At 37.8% G+C, this 16,878-nt stretch overlaps 1 protein-coding gene across 2 annotated transcripts in view; it reads right to left on the bottom strand.

Moving 5' to 3' along the window:
• Positions 1 to 1,387: 1,387 nt before the first annotated feature.
• Positions 1,388 to 16,878, bottom strand: part of ROCK1 (Rho associated coiled-coil containing protein kinase 1) — an 86,869-nt gene continuing 71,378 nt past the window's right edge. The window contains exons 28-33 of one of the 2 annotated variants that reach the window (XM_033064086.2): positions 14,944 to 15,014; positions 10,294 to 10,382; positions 9,085 to 9,163; positions 8,710 to 8,971; positions 7,763 to 7,970; positions 1,388 to 2,906 (exon numbers count right to left, since the gene is read on the bottom strand). In XM_033064086.2, the coding sequence (XP_032919977.1) occupies positions 2,903 to 2,906; positions 7,763 to 7,970; positions 8,710 to 8,971; positions 9,085 to 9,163; positions 10,294 to 10,382; positions 14,944 to 15,014 (713 nt within the window). In that variant the 3' untranslated portion in view covers positions 1,388 to 2,902. Of the gene's footprint in view, positions 2,907 to 7,762; positions 7,971 to 8,709; positions 8,972 to 9,084; positions 9,164 to 10,293; positions 10,383 to 14,943; positions 15,015 to 15,519; positions 15,569 to 16,878 lie in introns of those variants that run through there. The other variant, XR_004418407.2, reaches the window with a different exon arrangement.

A 16,878-nucleotide genomic window follows, 5' to 3' on the forward strand; every position in this document is an offset into this window, starting at 1 on the left:
TTACACATTTCTATCTCTTGATGACTTTCAGTTGAGATTGTAAGCATTACTTTTCCTAACATTAGAAATGTTTGGCTGCTTCTTTTTATTCAAAGCGTAGCTATTCCTGTAGACAGGCACCTTGCTTTCAGTAAACAAGTGCCAACATCAGTTCACCAGAACACACAAACTGTAATTTGCACGTCTAGACTTTATTATTACAGCATTTTAGTTGCAATTTATCCCAGACACACGTCAATGTAATTTTACACTTCTTTATGTCTGCTGCTGCTTTCCCAAGCAAAATCAGCATTTTAAAAAAACTGCAAAACTTCAGCACTACTGAGAAACTCTGGACATGCAGTAGGTGCCAATCTGTAGAATAAAAAACATTTTTCCACAATCCCTCTTCCCACTAGTCATTAGCTATTCATAACAGGGCTTATGCTACTTTTCAGATTCATGAAATATGAAATTTCAAGATACTACTTTTTATACTCAAGAAAAAGATTTTGAGCCTGCAGAGATAGCCAGTTACACATAAAGGAAAGCAGAAAAGCAATCCACAACCTAATCTGAGTCCACAGGCCTTTCCAACTGCCCCAAATTTCCCATTATAATGTACATATTTAAGTAAGATCAGTTTAATCATCTTACTATATTTTTCCCTTCCCTGTGTGTGACAGGAGATTAAAGCAGGTCATAATTATCCCTTGATAATTGCTTGACAAGCTCACAGTCAATGTGACTGGTGATCTGGAAGTTTGTCTTCACTGTGGTCCAGCCACAGCTTGGATGTTGCTGACATTTCAGATACAGCAAGCTCAACACAGAGGAACTTGCTGAAGTTACATCAATGGCTTCTATTTATCTGCACTTCCCAACTCTGTGACCTTCAAAGAACATACAATCATTCGCATGTAATTTAGCCTTACTGCTCTATTGTTCTGCAGGCCTTGGTGGATTACCCAGGGAGATTTATGGACAGCTAGCTTCATGGGATGTACAGACTGTTCCAAAAAAGCCCAAACAAGCCTAATCCCAAAACCACCTAACAATAAAAATTGCCTTGTCTTTTGAACAGTGTTTCCTCCCACAAATAAGTGGAATTTCTGAAAGTCCAAATCTGCATCATGAAGGATGAAGCAATCACAAGGCCAGCTCAGGGTGGTAGTTGAATAATAAATATAAATAAGGCTACTACAGCAGGCTGTAGTGAGAATAAGGAAATGAAAACGTTATTTAAAATGGTATTTACTTATTCATGTGGAATAGTAAAAAAAGAAAAAAAAAACAAAACGCAGCCCTAGGCATTATGCTGTAAATACACTTGTACTTGGAAACTGTTGCAATGTCTGAATGCTTAGAAAGATGTATAAGCTGCAGTCAGGAGAAAACACCATGCCAGTCATTTTCAAAAGGGTCTTTCCATAAATTACTTTATTTCTCATTAAATGAGCACAGAGTCATTACCATATTAATAACAGATATGTTTATTATTACATATCCATCAGTGCGGCTTTCAATACCACTTGAAACATGCAAGTCGTCCTAAGGACGAATCAGTTTTTCCAGTGCTTCTTATTTAATACACAACTGCAAAGCCATTATAAATTACTGAGGAGGTATTTGGTTAAGAAATAAAATAAAATAAAACCATACTGCCCATACCATGAATGTATTCCTGCTACAAAGCAAGAGTCTGACAGCATTTACTGAAATTCCTGAATTACCCAGAGCTTTTGCGTCTTTTTTTTTGTTTTTTGCATTGCCTACACATCTCTTGGCTTATGAAAAAGAATCAGTCTTTCTTTGTAAGAGGAATTCTCACTCAAAGATTGTACTTAATTTAGAAATGCATCTAGCATCTACAATACTTCAACCAATTAAAATTCAGTAAAAACTACTGATATGCAATAGTTTTTTAGAGGTTTCTTTTGTTTAGTTTTAGGTTTCTACATTTATCGACATGGCAATAATACAATTATCTGAAATTAAGGCACTAAAAGAACAATGTAAAACCAAGTAAATGTATTCTAAGAATAATTTACAGTTCAAACAGTGCATATATTTCTTAAATGTTTGTTAACTTAATGTACGTTATCACTTAAAATTGTAAGGCAATACATTATACAGTAATAGAAATGATGTACCCCAAAATATGCGTCCAAACTCGGTGGTTCTTTTTATTGTTAGTTTCTAATGCCTCTAACAACAAAATAATTCAGTATGGCTTGGCAAAAATGCATAGATTAAAGGCAATTACTTGTTTTCCCCCTTTTACAAACCTGCTGCATCAGTATTTTGTAAAGCATAATGCAAAATATTTAACACTTTGATCCATTCCATAGTGGGTGGTTAGCATAAAGGCTGTAAAGAACTCTGCAGTGAAGGCACTGAAGTTCAAGTGATAAGGCTTCATTTTAAGCTAGTTCTGCAGTCTTCAAGAGCACAACTTAAGAGTCTTGAAAGCAATTGCAGTCCTTCTCACTGAGAACCTTCCTCTTCTACTCCATTTCATACGCTCATCTTGACATAAATATCCCCTTCACAGGGTTAACAGTCCTTTTCTTGGTACTGGTACGAAGAAAGTTGGCTGCATTTTATTGTGACTGACAGGCTTTTTTAAAAAATCCAAAAGGCAGCACCTTTTTTATATACCTAGCTAAGCTTTATTTGCTTTAACTTGCATTACATAGTAATAATTAATCTAATCTACCTTGAGGCAAACCCGCAATTAAACACCCTCAGCGTGCTTTTGTGCCAAAGCAAGGAGGAGACAGTAATAGCAATCTTAACCCTGAAGCCTGTGATAGTTATGTTGAAAGGAACAACAGCCCGTCTGCACTGCTCTGTGTGGTTAAAAAAAGCCCTGTTTCTCTGACAGCATCCCATGAGGTTCCATTAAGCACTGTACATGTGGTTAGCTGGAACAAAGAAGAAAACAGACAATTAATAACAAATATAAAAATTAGCTTTGTAAAACTAGTGCGTGTTTGCCAAGAGCCTCAGTGAAGAAAATACTTTAAAAGACTTTTTTTTCAATTGACAAGGTACAATACTAACATCATACCTACATCATCTTCCACACTGTTCTCAGTTTCAAACATTAAGCAGAGAGATCAGACAGATGATAATATTACTGCAGCTTTGTAAGTAAGCAATTAAGAGTCAACAATCATTGGTGTATTCATGGCAAACGCAAGGTGAGCCTCTTTCACTTGCAGGACAAGAAAAGGCTCTCTAGGCTAAGAGCACGCACATGCAGTTGCAGAGCTCATCTGATGCACAGGAATTTTGGCTGGTTGGTTGTTTTCCTCTCCAAACATGCATTAACTTGACCAAGTGCCCAACTCCAACTATATTAAAACAAAAGGCCTCAGCTGTGCTAATACAATGTGAATAGATGAGCAGACTGTAAGCTATGAAGTGTAGGTTCCGATCTCAAAGCAGTACTGCAAATGCCAGCAAGTTCATCATGAAGTTCTGATTTATTGTCTTTAGTCATAAGTTGTTAAAATGAGGAATAGAACTTAGGATGAACTTTTGTATGTGAAGCTCCTTTCAGTGGGTCTGAGACACCTCTTCATGAAGTCAAGGAACCACTGCCTACCAACTGCAAAGAAAGGTGGGTCAGACCCATGAATGAAATGTACTGAAATGTCTTCAAGCATGTGTTCAAGTCAGTATCCTTTCAACAAAACAGTTAATGCCTGCTTACATGGTAGGACTCCATCACCGAGAGCAAGTTCTGCTATACTGGCTGACAAGAGAACAATTTTCAGATACTTAGTAAAAGCTAGACATGTATATCCCATAAAAATCATTGCTGCTTCTCTTATTCCCACACCCAGGTAAAATGGTGAAGGAAGAGAACAACTGCAGGGTGCAGCACCTTGACTTCATAGAGGCTGATCCAATAATTGATTGCCTCCTGAGAGGAAAAGAGCTTGCTGTTCCTCACCTTCCTGACCCCAGGAGAGCGTCCTCCTACTTACCTTGCCAAAGCCTTGCAGCTTTGGCAATCACTGCACTTTTCAGTGCACTAATCCACTCACTAGCTTGGCACAGTTAGTCTACATTTTTCTGACAGTCAGGGAACTGAATTGTGTACCTTCATGGAAAGGTCCAAAATGGATCATTTCAAGCACATATCTAGGATCCAAGGACAGAAAAGAAGGAAAAGAAGACGGAGAGGGAAAATACTCCCCTTTAAGTAGCAACAGGCTGTCAAGTTAGCTCAGCTACTGTGCTGAGCTACCAGTTAAGTGTTCAGTACATAAGCTACGCTGTGGATTTATTTAGTAAGCTAAATTTAAACATTGGTACATTAGAAGTGAATTTTCCTAAAATAAATCCACTGCCTCTTCTTTTTAAACACACAGGACAGAATATGTGGTGGTATCAGGGTGCAGGGCACAGACTATCCCGGCAGTACTCGTCTAGTTCATAGATACAACTCACAAAAAATTTGTCTGAGAAAGCCACAAAAATGTCCACAGTATAACTGCCAGAATGAAGAGTACTAACCTGGCTTTTTTCTAATGCTTCTTTGCTCAGTGGAACTCTGAATCTTTACATTGTTTGCTTGCATTGCTCTGCAGGCGCCATGCAGGCTCCACTACACTCCAGTCAACCCAGTGTCAGCTGTCTGATGGGGACAGAGTGTGTCACAAAGACACCCAAGTAGCTCCTTGAGCATCAGGGAGGTGCAAGGGCCCCCACCTGCCTCTTGCAGACATCTCCAGGCAGCATGACAGGCAGGAGCACACACATACCCAGCACTTCCGCTGCTCAAGTGCTGTGCCTCTCTAAATGGCTTATGCTCAATAGGACTCTTTCTCCACAATCAGTGACTACAATTTGCACCATTAAAACAGAGTTTCTTATAATTAATTACATGTTCTAAGAAGCTCTGTCTTTGACATCATCAAGAAGCAAGATATCAGTTATATCATCGAGTTCACTGATGGATTTAGGGTCAGTCTAGAAAAGTAACGTAAATGTTAACTGTTTGATCAATGGTCACAGATAAATTCAAGAAGCTAAAAATATAAGGTACCATGCAAGTATTAACTTCTGAATTGACTGAAGATCTAAGAGCTGTATTTCTTCCCAAGAACTTGGAAGATCTCCCTGGGTGATGGAGAAAGGTGTGAGCAGAGGTTGTACACCAGGGCAGATGGAGAAAATGCAAGGCTGCAGTATTTGGAACAGCTGATCTGACCTGATATTCACTCATGCAAGACCATTACCATCACCCTTCCTCTTGTTCTTGAGGCTTTCCCCAAACCACTGCACCTTCGTCTGTGGAGTTAGGGTTGGATTGTTTTTGTTGACATGCTTTGGGATTTTTGGCTTTTCTTTAGGCAAAACATTCCTGGATTCATTCTCTGCTGAAAAATAGATCAGTTCACCCTGGTAATCTGTGAAGCATGAACTGACACAAGATAAAGCTCAGGAATGTGCAGCTGTCCTCCTTCTGGTGCTGGTGAGTTATTAGACTCATTGTACCTTTAGGATCTTAAAAACAGCTATTAATAATGGTGTTTCTCTTTTTTAAAAAATATTTCATTCCCTACTTGTGTATTTCTGCGATTCTGTAACACTGGCAATAGGACAATGCCAATAGGATTAATAAGAGTAATAGTCTGGGTAACTGATGTCCCCAAACATACCCACTCCTTTAAGAGCTACTGTAAACTTTCAAATATCCAAATCTGTTCCTTCTATAATAGATTAGCTGCACACTTGTCCTTGCTAAAGGCAACTACCAACCAGCACTTCTATTAAGACAGAGTGAAAAAGAATCAATTAATTGATTTAAGAAAATTGATTCTCCTCCCGTAAGAGTATGCATGCAAGCTGGTTATTACACCTACCAGGGGCCCTTGCAAGGATAAATGGAGAGCATACTCAGAATGCAATTCAAAGAGTCTTTTGGAAGAGAAAGTCTACAATTCTAAACATATAAATGTGAAATAAAGAAGAATGCACTATCCTTACCAAGGCAAGGATAAGCAGGGGTGAGGAAAGAAATCTGTACACTCAAGAAAAGAGGATGATTTTTTAAATGTACTATCAGTATCTTTCAAGTATTGTTTTAGATTATCCAATTACCACATCTTAAAGATGCAAGTAAATGTCACATTAAAATAATTATTTCCAATCCCACTGGCTAGTTGGTTGGTTGGTTGGTTTAGGAGGAATTAGTTGTTCTGTTTGTTTTCAGGTTGATTTTACTGTCCAAGAGCACTCTCTCTTTAAAGATCCTTAATGCTAAAGATGCTACTATTTAGTAAGCAATCCCTGACTTTAAAGTCTTTTAAACACGGTTTATCCCTGTGTGCTTTTCCACTGCACTCACCCTTGTTTTCCACAGATTTTTACAGTGAAGACAGCAAAGAAACACTGTCCACTTCCCAGGAAATCTCCCCACAAATCAGAAGTGTTTCTGTATTTCCGAAGTTCAGCTAGATTAAGTGCTGATGTTGAAAACTGTAAAATTACACCACAATTCTGTTGTGTTCCGACCATTTGAACTGTAACTAGTAAATTGAGACTTTGTTCAGGGTTTGTGATGATGGTTTCTCTCCCAAAGACTCTGGCTCAGTTACATGTTCTTAACTGCTTTTCTCTTTATGTCCTTTCCCTCATGCTGTTGCATGATCTCTAACACCAAACTGACCACAACACCACTGATTCTTGTATTGACAGCTTTGTATTTGAGGCCAAAAGTAATTTTCCTTTATGGGATTATCTTGAAGGCCTCCACTGAATATATTACTATCTCAAATATCCTGGGAGTGTTCAAGGCCAAGGTTGGATGGGGCCCTGAGCAACCTAATCCACTCTGGCAGTGAGTTGGAACTAGATGACCTTTAAGGTCCCTTCCAACCCAAACCATTCTATGGCCACTTATGTTTTAGGATGGAAGTCTTGGGGACAAGAAAATCAATGCCCTTTTTATCTTTCATATTTTTTCTCTTCTGTTCCCTTCAAGGAGGATGTTTCATGATGTACTCCACGTCTCCTTATATGCAAAAGTCTGCTTTTATTGCATTTCATGCCAGGAATGTTTGGTAGCCCTGCCAACCTGGGAAGACTCTTTCCTTACTGAGACACTAGCTTCCACTTCATACTGTCAATTCAATTGGCTATTTGGAGACAAAACAACACACATACTGTATCTCAGGAAGCTAATAAAAGTTAAAATCAGATTACAGTAATCTAAGCATTAAAAAAAGTGTATTTTGCACCATGTCTTGGTTAGAGTCACAGTTTACAAAAATGACTGCTGGGATAGAAGACAACTGGGAAGGAGTAAGCAGGGAGGAAGAATACTTAACTGGCCTCACAACAGAAGAACTGGCCTAACAGAATCTGTAAGTTTCTCATTTCAGCCCCATTTGGGGAAGACTGCTAGTGTACGCAAGCTCTGAGTCCATCCATGGATGGGATGACTGTGGATCACCCTTGCTGCTAAATGCCATTACTGACATACCCACTGAGCCTTGCCTTTAAACAGGAAAAAAAATGCAACCAGCTCCCTCCCAAGTATTGGCAGGCCAGGTACCACCTCCTTTCTAAATGTTAAGAACGGATAAATTTACCATAACAACAGGAGAATTCTGCTCCTTCCTTTGAGATTTGAGCAAAGCTTTAGATTTAGTTCAACAGCCATAACTATGGAACTATTTCACAATTTCACATGGAATAGGACTTATAAACAGAGGGTTTTTTTAGCCAAGAAGATCTGTAGCTTTTCTAATTTATATCTCACCTGGTTTTTCCAGAAGTATTTTTAACAACTTTTCGGAATGACTGGTTTGCTGAGGATCTTGTAGACAAAGTTCTAGGAGAAGCACGAACAAAAGTAGATGGTGGAGTCTTAGGGATCTTCTTTACTAAATGTGTCACCCACTTCTTCTGTTCATCTTGACAGGATGCCAACAAGAGCATATCCCTTGCTGAAGTCACATCGTAACTCACTACAAGGAAAAGGGAGGAAGATGATTCAGTGAAAACCAGGGCTCCTTATCAAAGTAAGAGTTATGACACACCAACTGTGCCACTGGAAGGAATAGTGGCACCTATATACATTCTTGTATTGGGTTTGTTTATATATTTTTGGAAGACAACAAACAGCAGGGGAAATTATGAATATAATTTTTTTCACGATTTGTCATTCTGCATTAAGATTCTTGAGTCTAACATGAATATTTGAGAAATGAGAAACTTATACTAATTACGATTTGTGTGGGTGCCTTATGGCCAAGTTCCAGAGTACATGCTCTGAATGCTCCACTTCACAGCAGCACAGAGAAGAAACTTTTATTCCAGTCTGTGAGGTGGCTGAAGAACCACTCTGCAAGGCCTCAGCAGAGCTTGCTGATGCAGCCACTGCAATTGTCCCTAGCCTGGGTCAGATATAAGTGCAGATGGAATGGTGTGGGCCCAATACTTGGACACAAACTTCTAGGGAACCTTGTGCTCTCAGGGCCCTCAGCAGACCTCCATCAGTTATACCACCATAGGCCTCCTTATAGAGCTTTGCCAAGCTGCCTGTTCATAAACAGTGTAACAACCTATTGCTTTAATAGCAACTTTCACATCTAAAATAATAGAACTTTATTTATAGGTTTAATTTTAAACTGAAGTGCTTTTATTCACCTCCAGTAGTTTAGCAGGTTTGGCTTAACCACAGAACAGAACAAAGCATGACTATACCTTTGCATGGTGCAATTAATTCCTCCTTTTTATCCAAGTGGTCCCTGTGGCACTTCACATGGCATCTTCGACATTCTAGGGCAGCAGGGGGTTTAAAGACATGCCAGAGAGGTTTGGCACAGGCCTCACAGTTGGCTGGAAAGTGGTATAACGTGGGAATAAATTCATGGCCTTTGTGATTTAGAAAATTTGTCTTCTCTGCCGGCTGCACTGGTTCTACCTCCAAATCCTTCCTGCATTCCCCCTCATTAGCATAGAGAATCTGAAAAAGAAGATTACTGTGTTACTGTTGAAGCACTAAGTACTTTTGTACCTTTTTCAAAGAAGCCACCACTTTTTCAAGGGAGTTAAATAGGAGAATATACTTCTTTTTACCTGGAATATTTTAGGAATTTCTTCAGTTTCAGCTCTATACACATCTCCTTGAGTTACAGGTCGGACATGAAACAGCTTACTAGATTAGAAGAAACATGAATCAGAAAATGCTAAAAGGTTATGTATGGTTCAGAACAATTATCAAATTGCTTTGAAGTTCTTAGAAATTATGCAAGCAACACAACCTACTTCAACACTGCAATATGATTTTAGGAACTAATTCATCAACCATATAGATTTTGTCTACCTACACAAGACCAAAATATTTCACAGAACGGAAAGAGGGTTATCTTACAATGGATTCAAGATCCATCATGGTGAAATTACTTAAGCTTTCAAATACTTCCTGAAAACACTACAAAGTCTAACATTATTGCTAGAAAAGCTTACTGAAAACCTGCATGGAAGCAACCATATTAAGTAGAATACTATCCAGTAGATTTTTTACTAAATCATATTATGGCTTGATGAACAATCTATGCCAAAACACCACGAAAGGAAATCTGGGGCACCAGCAGTTGAAAATGCTATTTAAATTGGACCAAACACCGTCTTATACTGGGTCAAGACTCTAAGTCCATCTCTCCCAACATCCTGTTTTCAACAGTAGCTGTAGCAGATGTTTATGAAAAGAGAGTACGAAACAGTTCAAAGAGAAAATAACTCTTTTCCTGGCTATGAGCAATTGGCAGCTTAAGCACTTCCTGAGTTTGAGATTCCTTCCAGACCACTGTATTTGTTAGTCCCTGATACATCTATTCATGAATTCTAAAACCTTTTTTCAATTACTATTTTGTAAGATCCCATAATGTCAATAAGCTGTTCAAACATCACAGTCATGTACCAAAGAGGGACTTCAGTGATATTTGACATAGTTTTCCTCATGTATAACCAATGTAAAGTAATCACAATTAATATATTTTATCACTTTAAACAGAAAACAGCTGGAAAAGTTAGAAATGTTTTTGACTAGAACAGCAGTGATCCTTTCTCCTTTTCTCTAACTTTTAGCAATCATAGGACAAAGAAAAAGTCAAAGTTCTGTTAAAGGTACGCTGAAATACAGAGAGACAGATATTTTCCAATCAGTATGGGAAATTAAAAATTATTTATGGACTTTTTATTTCAAGTTTCTGGATTTGCTATCTGCTATTTCACACATACAACACTTGTCAATTTGTATCCAAAACTAACAATGGCTTTACTTACTCTATATCTAGTACCATAGATGGATTAGACTGGTCCTTGTCTTTTTCATCATTGTAGAACAGTATCTTTTTACTGCTCACCACAACATACTGTGGAAAAAAAGGGTAAAACAGTTGAAATTGCATTTTAAAAAGCAATTATTTATCCTAATATACTCCCACATGCCCATAAAAAGCTAGAGTAAATGAAAGGTTTCAAATTAACACCAGGAGATATTTAAATGATCCTAAAGGCAGCTACAGTATGGAGGGCTCTGCAATGCTACAGCTGCAGTGACTGAATTGTCACTGGATCACTCTAAAATGGTTGTGATGACTCTGCAAGTCCATCTGTACACACATGCATAAATTCCAGTTCTACTGGGAGATTACTATGCAATTTACACAATGCAAAATTATCACTTATTGGCAATGTTGTAAAAACTTCTCTAGTTCTACAGGGCTGCAGGACTCACTGGTACTTCACAACAAACTGCTGGTAGGCTAAAACAGAGTCCCATGGCTCCTGCTATTTCCTGCACTTCCAATTTAATGCACTGGTAAAATAAAGAGCCAAAATCAATCAGCAGAAACAAAGATTCTGTTATGAATTTATTGAGATAGTTAGGATCAAACACCTCTAACCTAAGCACTTCCCAGTAAGTTCAAGACTAGAATTCACTGCCTGCTGCTCTTCACTGGGAGTTGCTAGTCCAGCATCTTTGCTCAAACTGTCCACAAGCATAAGCTCAATGACAGCTGTAGCTGTTTCCCTCCCCTGCAGTTTCAAATATTTTAGAAGGAACTGAAAGATCTAAAACACTAAAGAGGATTAAAAGGAGGTAAACTGGCAGCTCTGTCTACACTGATCTCCAGATTCACATGTAATATAACCCAGAAGGAAGAAAAGCACCAAGTGAATGCACCAATAGTTCACCTTGAATTCCAAGTACTGGCAGGTAACTGGATGGGTTTCTGCACAATGCAGATACTGATAATATGAACTCCTTCTACAAGGGAAGGTTTCAACCTCATTTTATATAGGACTTGAAGCTGACCTCAAAACCTGAGTATGAAAATCATCCTAAGTTTACACAACAGCATTTTTAAAATGGGCTGTGCAAGGTGTAAGCTACAGTTGTAAATTTCAATTACTGAAATGCATCTAAAAAAAGCCATGAAAGGTTGTTTTGTCACAATTCCTTAATAGAAAGTCTGATTAGCTTGAGTAAGTACTAAGGTGTAATAGTGTGAGCCTCCTGTGATTTTTCCCATTGAAGAAAAAGACTACAGTAATTTCATGATTATAAGCCGCACCTGATTATAAACCACATGTCCGGGTGTCAGCAACTGTCTTGGGTTACAATGCAGAGTGTGATAAAAGGTATCTATTCTATCACCATCTGTTGAGGGTGGGGGCAGTGATCCTTATCTCCGTGGGAGATATTCTGTTAATGGGCCATCCATTGAAACCAGGCAGGGCATTGTTCTTTATCTTTTCACAACCCATCCTTCCTCCAGACAGTCATTTCTGCTAATGGCCCATTGAGTCCCACTGTGTGACTGATAAAATTACTTCATCTCATGGGGAGATGCTCCAGCCAGGGGCAAGAGCCCAACATTTCTTACCAAAATAAAAATAGATTTTGGGACACTAAGGGAGCCCCTTTTTCCACTGGACTCCAGAGGAAAACCGGATTTCTCCACATCACCACTGGACCTTTAGAGGGAAACTGCACCTTCTGCAGGAGCACTGCTCCAACTGAATCACATCTGTCACTGCAGGAGGATGCAGCCACCATTTAATGGGACTGCTACCAACACCCTGCCTGACGGGGTGTCAGGTTGTACTCCGACTTTGTCAGGGTTTGGAGTTTGTTTCTTTGTAGTACTGTATTTCTAGCTTAGTTTCCCTAGTAAAGAACTGTTATTTCTAATTCCCATATCTTTACCTGAAAGCCCCTTGATTTCAAAATTATAATAATTTGGAGGGAGGGGGTTTACATTCTCCATTTCAGAGAGAAGCTCCTGCCTTCCTCAGCAGGCACCTGTCCTCCAAACTAAAACAGCAACTTTTTGTTCTTTGTCCATATATAAGTTGCACCTGATTATAAGCCGCACTTCCGGGTTCGGACCAAAATTTTAGTCAAAATGGTGCAGCTTATAATCGTGAAATTACTGTTCAATTCCTTTATTCACTCCGATAGAAAACTAATCTCTTTTTCATCTTTAAAGTGTACACCTTTGCCTTTCAGAGATAAGAGCAGGCCCTTAAGATGACAACTAGCACAAATGCAAATTCTGACTAAAGGAATTCAATTATCACACAATATATAAGCCTTGGTAAAAGAACAACTTAACCTCACAGAAAAAAGTTTTGTACAACAGCGTCAATATCCTGTTGTGAACACATTAAAAAAAAAAATCTTCTGGTGGTAGTTCTGTTCTACAGTGGTTTTTGAATAATATTTTATCATCTTCACTTGGGATGAAATGAAGCTCCAGATAAAAATAAGGGTAACCATTTCAGTGTTAGCTTTAGGTATAATTGAACTGCTTATTCTCAAGTTAAGTTTTCCACACTCACTCCTTTCTAACTTAAGCTAAATAACTCAGAGGGCATGGGGCAAAAACATCAGTGCTACTGACATTTAAGTCAGAAATGCAGCAGCTCAAGTTGTAAGAACTCAGGCATCAATCCAGCTACACTCCTAATGTAATTTTGCTTTTCCTTCAAATTAATCTGGGCATGCCTATAATTGAGGTTGCATACACCTCCTACCTTCACAAAACTGAAACTGCAGGAGAATTTGGAAGAGAAGTACTTGAGGAGACTGACTACCTGCCAGCTTGTTTCAGCTACAGTACAGCTCTGCCAACAGAATGCACATGTGAGTGAACATTGTCATTCATTACTGTGTCACACTGATATGAACCTCAGCTAGTTAAGGAACTTTATCAGTACAATTTATTTAATGACTGAGCCATCCATCTGCAGCTCAAATTCCTCCAAAGTATGAGAGCGTTCAAACTAGGAAAGTGTGAATGGATTAACTGCCTAAAATATCTTGAGGCAAGTAAACATGTCTATACTGAGCATGCCTGAAGAAATTCTGATAGTCTTTCACTGGAAAAGCTGCATTTATGAAGAGTTAAACTTAAGTTATCAGAGAATGCAAAAATAATCTCAATTTTTACAGAACAACTATAAAAGGGTGCTAGAAGCATTCTGACAGAAAAATGACACCGTATTTTATATAATCCAGAACAGAACAAAGCTACCTGATATGTGCCAGATACAGTTAATTCTATAACAAGAGGATTCAAGCAGCCTTAGCAATCAAACAGATCTACAGTACTCATCTGCCATTTGGTTTTGTTCCTGGTGGTGAGCACCTTTGCTGTGAAAGGTAAAGCACCTTCTCTTCCTGTATTCCTGTTTTTATTGTGCCTGTCTTAATCTTGCTTTGTGCTTTCAGCAAATTGTTAATTCAACCCATAAATTCTGTATTTGTTCCTCCCTTGCCTAAAGGGGTGGGGGGAAGGTGACTGGCCATCAGTTGAAATAGGGCAGAACTTACCACTCACTCCCAGCAAGCCAGAATGTGGTGGTTTTAACTTACAGACAAATCACCAGGGTCTGATATTGATGTAAAAATAGGCAAGTCTGGTACTCAAACATTTGGGAGTGTAAAAAGAAGGCCATGGAAGCCCACTGCAAATATCAATACTTCAAAGAAGGAGTACAGCAGCTAAAGGCCCAAAACAAACACTCAAGTGTTTCTTTGAGAGGAATGAATCCCTTCTCCTTTAAATTTTATAGGAATCACTTCCAGCTGTTGTAGAATGTGAATGTAAATAGAAGAATTTGAGAAATACCTTTCAAGAAGAATCAGAAAGTTACTCCAAAAGTGTCATGATTAACTCAGAAATTCCCAGTAGCAGTCTTTGCATATAAGGAAGATGAAAGAAAATAAACTTTCATACAACTAGCTTTTAAAATTTTAAAAATTCAAGAGACCATGTTCCATTTTGTATTTAGTTGTACTAAAAGATGTCCAAAGGGTGGAGCTGAAAAGCCAGAAAAGATATTCAGAAACTGGTTCTAAGTATCTCAATTTGAACATTGGATGTTTCAAAGAACCAGATCATAACCTTTCCAGAGGCAAAACAAGACTGCTTTGGAGTGGGAATTCCAGCACAGAGATCCAGTTTCTGAGAGTAAATCAGTTATTTTTAAGAGAAACACATCCTTTTAAAGGTAAGGGAGACAGAAATATCCTTGGAAATCATGTGTGGCAAGTTATAGTGTGACCTTCAGAACATTTAAGTGTGGTATTCCCTATTCTGTGCTGCCAAGTTGCACAAAGAGGTTCTTTTTCAGTAACAGAATTATAAAGATGCTTACTCAAAGAAGAAACGTGATTTTTAATGGTTCAAAGATGCTCATTGTAAAGCATTTCCTCCCCTGTTGTAAATTTGCACAATGTCATTACTAAAGATTTCATACTGAACTTGAATTTTCTTGGGTTTTTTTTTAATAATATACACACACTAAATTATTCTTAATTATTTTGTTTGTTTCCTAAATATGAGTTGTAAAACCAATTCACCACATGCCTAGAAACCTTTCCAAGGAAATTGAGCAAGAAAGAAAAAAAGGCATTTGTACCTGTTTTTTCCAGCCATGCCGCCTTATATTTCCTTTGTTTGGTACTGAAAGCCAACCTTCAAGTCTTGATTCTGGTTTTAAAAAAATGTATATTTAATAATTTTGTGTATTTGTAATAATAAAGCAGAATAGCACAAAAGCAAACTACTACTAGAAAGGAAGATGTACTACATGCAGTAATGGGCAATTACCTATTCAGCAAAGCAGAATAAAAAGCACAGCTAAATAAAATGAAGATATAAGCATTTAATTCATGCTTAATCACAAGCCAACATCTGATTACACAGTTACTGCACAATAAAAGTAAAGCTGTTTTCCTTGATGCCAACATCTAACACTGTATGTAAATAGTTTGCAAAGAGCCAGGCAGGAAAGACTTTGCTTTGAAAATACATTACAGTTTAAATTAAGATATTTTCAATGTAAACATTATTTAACATTCAGAGGGGCTATATGAAAATACTCAGCAGGAAGATGCAGGAAGTAAAACAAATCAGATCCACATTTTCCACAGAAAACAAAAAAGGAGAGAGAGCACAAGAGCAAGCAAAGCTACATGGGTGTCCCATTACTCACAGAAGATAAGCATAGGAGATAATTAAATAAGGAATGCAGGAAGAATCAACTAGATATAAAGAATAAGAGACAAGTGTTTTACTCAAATTTTCAGTGAAAATTTCTCTGAAGAGAAATGTAATACCATATTTTCACACCAATAAACTACTGAAATAATTCAGCATGATACAAAAAAGGGTCACGAGAAAATTAGCATTCTGCCTAATGTGGACTGTTGATTTAAAAAGCCTTTCCAGCTAACTGAGAGTGGTTTCTAAAATTTTAAATTATGGAGCCAGGTAATAGTAGCACTGAAAACTTAATTAAAATTTTCTGAAATGTTCTCCACAACTATTTATATCCTGAGGAGCTAGTGGTTCTTTTTGTCCTCTGTGTGAGGTGTATCCCAGCAAGCTCTGAAATGCATTCAAATGTATAAAAGTTATTGTCCATATGCTTTGCTATGTAGAATTACAATGGGACTGACAGCCCAGCAAGACATTATAATTAGGCAGGTAAAAGCCCTTCCCACACTGGCAGACATATTCAGAAATAGACTATACTTAGGAATATGGAATAATTTCCTATCATTTCTCCACATAGATTAGCTTCAAAATACTGGAGGACCACTCAATTACTGATATCAACTGAAAGAAAAGTATGTCAGCAGAACTCATTCCAGTAAGAAAACTTCCCCGAACCACACCCCCCCAAACCTACCCCCCTCTGCTATCCCAGACTCTCTCCAGTTACTGATACTCAATAGCTTTGGAAAAAAAACCCTATTTCCTTCATGTCTACAGGCCTCACAAATAATGCTAACCTTGTTTTGAATATTTTTATTTATTTTTACATTAAAAGAAGATTCTTCCATATTTGGTAATTATAAAAACTTCCTAAAACTCAGGTTTCCATTGCAAAACAAAGTGATGAGTTGCTAATAAAGAACAAAGTATGGGTGACTGACGTTCAAAAGAAATATAGGAAGGATGACTTATTAAAAATAAAAAAAAAGCAGCATCTGTTGAAATTGTGCCATATGAAAATCTGGAAAGATACAATTATGATGAATTTTAAAAGATGCTTATAGGAACAGTAGAAGCTTTTCCTAGGTTCCCTTCTATTTCAGATTGTTCTGAAAACAATTGCAAAAGAAGCAAGAAGAAAATGAGGTATTTCAAATTAATCTGTTGACATTCTTTTCTGTCTACTACTAATCTATTTTAGGGAACAAATTCTATTTGAATGAGAGATGATTTCTGAGCTGTGAATAACAACTTGCAGTTGAAAGCAACAGTTTCCAAACATACTCCTTTTCAACAAAGCTAAAATTCATCTGGAACCAAATGTACTCTTGAAAGGGTAGATGGTTCATTCCAA

This window comes from Catharus ustulatus, chromosome 1, assembly GCF_009819885.2.
Source record: "Catharus ustulatus isolate bCatUst1 chromosome 1, bCatUst1.pri.v2, whole genome shotgun sequence".
NCBI lineage: Eukaryota > Metazoa > Chordata > Aves > Passeriformes > Turdidae > Catharus > Catharus ustulatus.